The 9,031-nt window shown below is 47.1% G+C and overlaps 2 protein-coding genes across 2 annotated transcripts in view; one reads left to right on the top strand and one right to left on the bottom strand.

The window, feature by feature from the left end:
- Positions 1-1,719, top strand: part of JAK1 (Janus kinase 1) — a 48,690-nt gene extending 46,971 nt beyond the window's left edge. Inside the window, exon 25 of the mRNA XM_015636460.3 lies at positions 469-1,719. Within this exon, the coding sequence (XP_015491946.1) occupies positions 469-570 (102 nt within the window). The 3' untranslated portion in view covers positions 571-1,719. The remainder of the gene's footprint in view (positions 1-468) is intronic.
- Positions 1,720-2,862: 1,143 nt separating this feature from the next.
- Positions 2,863-9,031, bottom strand: part of RAVER2 (ribonucleoprotein, PTB binding 2) — a 23,307-nt gene continuing 17,138 nt past the window's right edge. The window contains exons 10-14 of the mRNA XM_033516251.1: positions 7,860-7,971; positions 7,372-7,517; positions 6,173-6,262; positions 5,502-5,624; positions 2,863-3,309 (exon numbers count right to left, since the gene is read on the bottom strand). Coding sequence (XP_033372142.1) covers positions 3,184-3,309; positions 5,502-5,624; positions 6,173-6,262; positions 7,372-7,517; positions 7,860-7,971 — 597 coding nt within the window. The 3' untranslated portion in view covers positions 2,863-3,183. The remainder of the gene's footprint in view (positions 3,310-5,501; positions 5,625-6,172; positions 6,263-7,371; positions 7,518-7,859; positions 7,972-9,031) is intronic.

The following is a 9,031-nucleotide window of genomic DNA, read 5'->3' as shown; positions in this document are numbered from 1 at the left end:
GATGATGGATGATGGATGGATGGGTCCATCAGTCCCTGTTGGACACTGATTCAGCCCTAGAGGGGTCACACATCCCAGGTTTCACAGGCCTGACCACTCAGGTAGGAAAACCTTCAGAAAACGGCATTTCCAATGTTTTCAGGTGTTGTTTTAAGATGTTTTTTGTTATTAACATTCCCAAGTCCGTGATGTCCCTTCAGCAGGATCAAGGACCTGCTGTAGTACCCAGATCCATGAAAATTCCTTGGGAATCCTCTGATGTTGGCAATTCCTGGGGTGCAGCCCCCAGGTGGAGCTGCTGTGTTGGTTTAAACCTGAACTGCCCAAACCCCCCTGCTCAGGTCCCTGCTGCCCCTGCCCAACACCTGAGGTGTTTCTGTTCCTCCAGGGAGACTCTGCTCCCTTGTCTTTACTTGAACCCAAAGAGATGTTTCATTCCTTTAACAATATCCCTGTTTCTCCTGCCAGGTGGATCAGCTGATGAGGAAGTGCTGGATTTACAAACACGATGAACGCACCACCTTCCACAACCTGATCCAAGGATTTGAAACAATTATGAGTAAAATGTAATTAATTTTTTTTTATTATTCTGTCAGGACTTTAAATGCCCAGCAAACTATCTGTGCCCAAGGCTATTCCCTTTTTTTAATTTTTTTTTTTATTCCTGTAATTTGTACTCTGGCTGGGCTGATGTGGTTCTAAAGGATTCTTTTGCCAACAGATTGAAGAGTTGGATTAAAAGAATTTAAAAGGTTTGGGTAAAAGCAGCTCCAGCTCCCTTTGCTGCTGTTGTTGCAGGGCAGTTTTATCCTGCTCTGATTCCATTGTGCCACAATTGGAATTGCCCTGATGGATGATGTGAGCTGGGAAATGTGAGCGTTTCTCAGCTCTGACCTCAGCCAGTGGATGTAACAGGGCTCAATTAATAATTCTAAAGTCAGCTGACAAAATATCCTTCACATGCACTTAAACCCTAGTACCAAACAAAACAACTTTGGCATAAAAATATAGGGGAGGCAAAATTTTCAGCTCTTTTTAACCCACCAGGCCCTAGTCTTGAGCTCTTACAGGTATTTAAAAACAAATGTTTGAAAACACCACCCCCAGAAGCGAGGAGGGGTGGGCACAGTTGTGCATTTCAGTGAGAACCCCAATTTTGGGGTAAATAATTGGCTTTTCCTAACTCCAGCCCCATATTCTTCCCCCTGGAGCTCCCAGACTGGGTGCAGCCCTGGAAGGGGTGAATGTGCATCCCTGGTGCTGAGGGATGTGCAGGGAAGGAACTGATGGAGATGGGGAAGAACCCACTCCATGCCCACAATCTGGAGGGAATTATCCAAAAGGAAAAAAATGTCCTGAGCACCCAGGGGTGTCCTAGGCAAGGGGAACCCCTCCAACAAATTTTTTAAAGAACATTTTCACTCAGCCCTTGAATGGTTTAACTGGAACCTTCTGCTGCCATCGTTTTTCCTTCCACATCTGGAGTTGGAAAATGCTCTGAAGAGATCCTCAAGTTTTGGCAATAATAGAAAGAGGTCTATATATATATATATATATATAAATATATATAAAGAATTGTAATTATGAGCTCCAAGGAGGTCAGATTTATTTTTACAGTGTTATTGTTTCTGTATGTCACTTAGGAAGCTGAATTTAATCTGTAAGCACTTTGTTACTCTTTATACAAACAAGTCTAATAAAGATTTTTTTTTTTCTCCATGTGCCTCCCTTTTTAATCATAAACAGTTTTTAAAATGGAATTTCCATAGGAATGATCTTCCTCCAAAACATTTTCCTACCTTACCTGATTAAAGGAGTCCTGGGCTGTTTTCCTCCCACAAAAATCCACTTGAAATAAGTACCAACAATTTATTTTCATTGAAAAGTGTAACAAGTTGAGAAAGTTGCATATACAAACAGCTGAAACAAAATATTACAAGTGAATTTAACAATACATACAAGCAGAATCCCAGAAAAGCTCCTGGCTCCTGTTTGTGGAGCAGTTCCAGCAGCTGAGGGAAGAGGGATTTTGATTGGGATTTTTTTAAGCTTTGAAAATGTGGATCCTGGTCACATCCCAAAGCTTGAAAGGCAAAGTTTAAGACTTTTAATTTAAAAAAAAAACAATCAGTATTGAAAAATGGCTTCAGTGTTCTCTAGCAAAGAAAAGGGAGAAGGAGGTGGCTCCTGGCCTTGGTGAACTCAATCCAAATGGATTTGCAGCAGGATTCCAAGGGGGAAAAGCCTTGGAATGAGGGCTGGCTCCTCATTTACCTGTGGCAAAAGGAAGGATTGCTGATCTCCAGCTCCAAGGGCTGATGGCAGAAGAGAACAACTCGAGCCAAAGCTGATAATAAGCTAAAAATACAAAAAGTCTTTAAAAAAAAATGAAGGAAAATACACTCAAAAGTGGGAAACAAATGTGGGGTGGCCCAGGAAGAGCTGTCCCACACCTGTGGAAGGAGGATGCTGCCTCACACTGGGAATTGCTTTCTCCATGGAAAAACTGTGGATTCTCAGCCTAAAAACAGAGTTACTCCACTGTCCAATGATCAACTCTCCAAATCCCAGGGAACATTCCAAGGCAGCACAGGATAGCATCTCCCTTTGAACAGGCATTTACTGAGAACGTCACCGAGGCTCGGGGAATCCATTTGGTATCGCTCCATTCCAGGATTAAGAAGAAATATTAAAAATTGAAAGGCTGTAAATGCAGAGCTCTTAATCCTGGAAAAAGGAAAGTTTGAAGAAAAAAAAAAAAAAAAACCAACCCCACATTCTGACTTAAAAAAATACAAAATAATTACTATCAAGACTTCCTCTTTTAACTTCCTCAGGCTGAGGACTGGAGAAAGGATCAGCTTGCTTTCCTCTGAGTTTTTATTGCTTTCAGCTGGAGCTGTCCCAGCTCCCCAAGTCCCTGTGCTGTTGTCCCTCAGCCCACAGGTGACAAAGCCAACACTGTCCCCTCCTCTCCAAGTGAAAGCAGCCACCACCTCTGCCACGCCCGTCAGCGTCCTTGGATGTGCCGGGACAGAGCTGGCTCCTCTTGGGACGCTCACCCCACACAGAAAGAACTCATTGTCTGAAGTTAAGGCAGCAATAAATACAGAGGGATTCCCACCTGCCTTCCCTACCCCGGGCCGGGCTGGGAATCGATCAAGCCGTGGGGATGATGATGGATCAATACACGCGCTTCTTCTTCAGGGAGGATTCCGAGTAGCGCGCGGCTCCGCCGGGAGCCGGGAACTCCACGGGGCCGGGCTCGGGGGAGGACATGAGGTACGAGGAGCTGCGCTTCGGGGCCACCTGCAGGCAAAACAGGACAGGTGACACCCCAGCCACCACCACTCCCAAATAACAGCGCTCCAGGCTGGGCATTCCCAGGGAAACCACACCAAAGGCCCGGCTCCGTCGGCTTGGAGGTCCAGGCTTTGTGCTCTTTCCCTAAAAAAAACCCCAGTGACAAAGGGATCAGTGCCCCAGCACAGCTGTGGTGCCAAGTGGCCTCATTCCACAGCACCTGGATAAAATCCAGTGGGACAATGGCCTTGGTGGTGTCCTGCAGCTCATGCAGCCATCCCCAGCCTTTAGGATGAGGCACCTTTCACTCCTCCTGGGGAGCTGAAGGGGTTGGACAGTCCTGGCCCAGCTCCCACACCAAGGCAGGGGCTGAAAGATGAATTTTCCAGCTGTGCCAGAGCGGGGCTGTGCAGGATCTCAGGCCCTGCCTTCACACGGCAGTGAGGGATGGATGGATGGAGCAGCAATGGATCTTTAATGGAAATTTCAGCTCCTCGCTGACACAGCCCTGAGGGGCCCAGAGTGGGGTTCCTGTGAGGGCACAGCTGCTCCAAGGCTGCCCCAAGGGCTCCCTGGGTTCACCTTCCCTTTGGAAAAACCTTTCCCAGCAGCTCTCCAAGCACCCTGTGCTGTTCACAGCCACAGCTCAAACTGCTCAGGCCAATTTCATCCTGGGGGCACCTTCATCACAAACACAAAACTGATGCAGGAGAGACTTCAGTTTTCCCCCTGTCCTCTCTCCTGCAGTTCTGAAAGCCAAGGAATGTCACCCATGTCCTGTGTCCCTCCACCAGCTCCTGGCTCACTGATGCTTCACACAAACCCCCCAACCCTGCTCCTCCTGAGCCTCTGAAACAGCAGCATTAAGAAAAGCCCCAAAAAGCAGGATCTGAACGGGCTGCAGGGTCCCTGAACTGTCAGAGCCTCCTGGAGCAGCCTCTTCACTGAGATTTATCTGCAATTCCAGCAGTTGGGAGGCAAACTGCACTGCTGTGCCTCTGCCAAGGGACTGACCATGCTCCTCCTGCCTTTTATGGCTCCTGGCATTAACACCAACATCCCAGGGAGCTGTTCTGCACCACCCCAGGAACCTCTCTGGAGATAAACTGAGAGGTGCTGCTTGGCTCAAACCCCACACTCTCTACTTCTGCTGCCATTCCATCATTTCCAGCCATGGAGAGCTGTTGGGAATCTGAAAATTTCATTTTTTCATGTCCCAACCCATGGCCAGGCTTTGGCCATTTTCACCCCAAACCAGCTGACAGCCAGCTCTACCCACGAGTCAGGAATTGCTGGAGTTCAAAGGAATGCACTGCCTTCAAAATCTCCAAAAAAAAATCAGGATCTCATGCCCAGCCTCATGCCAGAACTGAACCCCCAGGAATTAATGCTGTGATGCAAGGGCCAGGCCCCTCAGCTCTCCCATCCATAAAAACAGGAGCCACAGGATTTACCTGCAGCACAGCAACAGGGAACTCCTCAGGAGTCCTAAATCCTAACCAGACTCCATAAACCAGCCCTCACTCTTCCCAAAGCATTCCCACTCCATTTATTGATGAGAACTCGGTGCCCACTGCAGCCCCAGCAAAGGAAGCTTTGCTCAGTGGGTCTGGCTGAAGAAGGCTGCAGCTGGCACCTGTTGTAATTCCAAATAAAAACCATTTTATGCCCCAGAGTTAGTAACCTGGATGTTCCCAAGACCAGGTAAACCTGCAGATGCTCCACAAATTGTTTTAGAAACACACCAAAAAAATAAATTGTGTATTTTACAAATTAGGCAGGGAAAAATCTTTAGATTTATCCTGTGTTTTTTTTTTAATTTGCTTCCCAGGAAATTCTGAGCTGCTCTCTCCACTTCAGAGATTCTATCCCAGTGCAAACCATCTGCAAGTCACACAAATACCCATTTAAACCCAGTGTGAACCTCCTTCTCCTCTCTTCCTACTTTATTTGCCTCCTTCCAGGCATTTCTGCACACTCACACCTCTCCAAGGAGCTCCCAAAAGCCAGCCTTGCCCTGCCCGTGGGTCTTGGGGCATTGAGAGGAGCTGATCCCCAGGGCCTGGAGGGCTCTGGAGCTGGTCCAACCTCTCCTCCCATTCCTAGGAATTGTGTGGAGCAGGGATGCAGAGGGAAAGCTCCACTGGGGGCAGCAGCAGACAGGGAAGAAGCGTCTGCAGCTGCTCCTCTCCTCTCACCTGCTTTAAGGGATTTGCTGGAGGAGGCTGCAAACCCTGCTGGGATCCCTGGGCTCCACTCAAAAGGGGAGGCACCACCTGCAGGCAGGTGCTGTAGTCTGGGAAAGATCCACCTGTAGATTCCTGAATCCAGAACGGGATCAGTGAAGTAGAAGGATAAAAGGTTTAATGATTCTTTTTTTTTGTTTTGTTTTGCTATGGTGATGAGCTCTCAGCAGGTATGGAAATACCTGAGTAACAAGAGGTGCAATTCCCAGCAGCTCGGGTGTGCAGCAATTCCTGGAGCAAAATAATGTGGGATTTGGATGATGGTTTAATTTGTGTCATTCCTTTAAAATGTGTCCTTCTCCTTGCTCACAAAAACCTCAGCTTGGGCCAGAAACAGCCTTTCAATGCAGGGAAATTCAGCACTGGGAAATGCCATTAGTGGTGTGCTGCTTCCTGGGGGGAATATTTTAATGCACTCCTGAGCGTTCCAGGTGATTTTGGCTGTGGGATTTTAGAGAGGGATATTTTGGGTGTGACTCCAGGGGGTGCAGCAGTGCCCATGCAGTGCCTTTACCCCACACTCTCCAGCCCCTCATTCCTGTGCCAACACACAAAGCAGGTGTCCAAAAGCTGATGGCAGCAACAGCCAGTGGAGACAGCAAGAAAACAAAATGATTTCTCACCTCAGAGGCTTCATTTTCCAAGCCATCCACTCTGGCCTGGGTAGAGTGATGTGCCTGAGCATAATGCTGGTACCACTGCTGGACAGCCTCCTACAGAGGAGCAGAAATCCTCTCCTGTGTCTGCCTACAATTCTTACAACCCAAAGCTCTCCAAGAAGCATCAAAACACCTTCAGCACCACTGGTGAAGCTCAAATCAAACATTTTAAATCATGGTAAGTGCTTAAAATGTACAGGAGGCACCTCTGGCCAGGCAGTGAAGCAGGGACAACTCCTGTTCTGGGAACACTTCCAGGATGGGGAAGCCACAGCTCCTCTGGGCACCTCCACCCTGCCAGGGAACAATTCCTGCCCAAGATCCCATCCAGCCCTGCCCTCTGGCAGTGGGAACCATTCCCTGTGTCCTGTCCCTCCAGGCCATGTCCCTGGAGCTCTCCTGGAGCCCCTTTAGGCACCAGATCTGATCCAAGAGGTGTCTGGCAAAGCTCCCTGCTGTGTGCAGTGATTCTGTTCACCCTCACCCCTCTGGCCAGGCTGGGAGCCTCCCAATCCAATCCAAAGCCTCTCCATCCTCGGGAGCCACCTGACTCCCAGGAGTCTGGGGCTCACAGATCCCCCTGCCAGCAGCCCAGGAGTCTCTGTCTCCCCACTGACAGCCTGGGGAGGAGGCAGCTCTCAGATTTGATCTGGACAGCTCCAGTTTTATACAGACTCAGAATGGTTAATGGAAATATGGGAATGTTCTTTCCCAGTGTCCTGTGGAACTGCAGCACTCTGCAGAGCCTGCACCTCATGGCCACGCTCTGATCACCACATGGGGCAGATGGGGAGCACATCCTGTGCACTGACAGCAGCTGGCAAACATCCCCCAAGCTCTGCAGGAGCTGGGAGGCACAGCTCTCTTCTCTGGCATCCAGCCAAAGTTCAAGACTTAGAAACTTCTGGGGAAGGCAAAGAGAAAAAACCCTGGTTTTGAAGGCAGAGGTGGTGAGAAGTCATTTTTTAGCGAGTGCCCAGAGTTCAGGCTCTCAAGAAGCAATAGTTTCAAGGGTTGTGATTTGAGCAGGGAGTGTTCTTGGTGCTAAATCTGAACACTGAAAGACATAAAGTGTCACTGGAGAGGCTCAGGAAGAACACCCAGAGAAAACCAGGAGCAGCTCTGGGAGAATTCCAGGGGACACCAGGCTGTGGAATTCCTACCTGTGGGTATTCCCCAGGCTGCTGGGAATAACTGAAATAATTTTCCATTGCATGTTGTGATGCAGTTCCCTGAGACACAGCAGCATCCATGACATTGTTTGGAAGGCTGGTCTGCTGTGGAGGACTGGAGGCTTTGCTGGCAATTGCTGCTGGGAACACAGAGAACAGAGTTTGAATAAACACCTGGCTGGTAAAAAACACATAAATTGGTTTCTATCCCAGGATTAAAACTGAAATTTGCCTCTTCACATTAGGCTGTGCCACAAATTAATCAGTGCTTAATAACTGAAAGGCTTCAAGGAGTTTGTGAGCCTCTGAAAATTTACCCCTGTTTAACCATCAGCATAAATCTGCAATTTTAAGACATGCTACAAGATTTCCATCAGGATAAATGCTGTGGTCACTGGATTTACCAGGCAAACAGGATAAATATTTGCCACGCTCTGGCTGTGGAAATTTGCAATGAAATCCATGAAATGTTTGCTTACCTGGCAGACAGATGCCAGGCAAAACACTTGCCAAATTCAAGTAGGGGTTGGTGCTCAGTCGAATTTCTTTTGGGGGTTCCCCAAGCAGAGAAGTCTGTTTCTTCAAGGGAGTCTGAAAAATGGACAGGGCAGTTTGCATTAAATTCATATAAAATTGGTCAGAAATAAGGTTAAGTGGCCCAGCAGGGTCTTGGAAAAAGCTTAGTCTTATGAAAAAACCCCTCTGAAATGCAACTTTTGAAATAAAATGAAGCTTTTGAAGTCCAACCCTTCAAAAGTTCCATTTTATTTCAGTAATCTGGACACATTGCCTGCACTCTTTTCTTCCAAATAGTTTTTGCAGGAATGTTTCTCTTCAGACTGCAAGTTCCTAAAGGATATTACAAAACAAACAAACAAAAGAAAACCTTTTATATGCAAGTGAAGAAATAATAATCACTCGAACAGTTCCAGATGCAGGGAGTGAACATTAAGTATGTGGCCAAGACAAAATCAACTCTTTTCACTTGGAGACACAAGGAAACAAAAGGCCAAATGTTAGGAATATCATGAATTAAGCATGATTCCCCAACAAGGTCAAAGTATTGATGTATATTATAAAAAAGGTAAATTTTGTTAAGGGCAGAAAAAAAATTCTGAAAGAATGAGATCACTTAAATCCCATCCCATCATCCTCTCACACCTCACCTTCACTATTATCACTTATATTATTTATTATAAATAATAAATATTATTTATTCCCTTTATTTAGAGAATAAATAATATTTTAAAATATTTTTTAAAAATTATATACACACACACAACCACCTGGAAACCCAATGGCCCACTGCCAGAACTGCTCCTGATTCATCCCAAAATTCAACCCCAAGTTCAATTTTTGGCCTTTAAAAGAGACACAGCCCCTGAGATAAATTCCATCATCAAGCACTGTGAGGCCAACAGATGGGAAGAAGCCCTGCAGCAGCGTGGAGCTTCCTTTGTTCATTGTGCTGGACCACCAAGCAGCAGCACTGCTCTCTCCCTGGTATCCACAGTCACCTGCAGATGTCTCACGGGGGCTCCTGGGATGAGGAAAAGCTTGGAGTGGAGAAACAGGCGTGGGTAAAATACAGAGGAAGGGGAGAGGGAGAAGAGGAGAGAGAAGAGGAGAGAGAAGAGGAGAGAGAAGAGGA

The sequence above is a fragment of the Parus major genome, chromosome 8 (genome assembly GCF_001522545.3).
Source record: "Parus major isolate Abel chromosome 8, Parus_major1.1, whole genome shotgun sequence".
Lineage (NCBI taxonomy): Eukaryota > Metazoa > Chordata > Aves > Passeriformes > Paridae > Parus > Parus major.
Note: the sequence above shows the minus strand (reverse complement) of the source record. Positions and strands in the feature narration are given on the sequence as shown.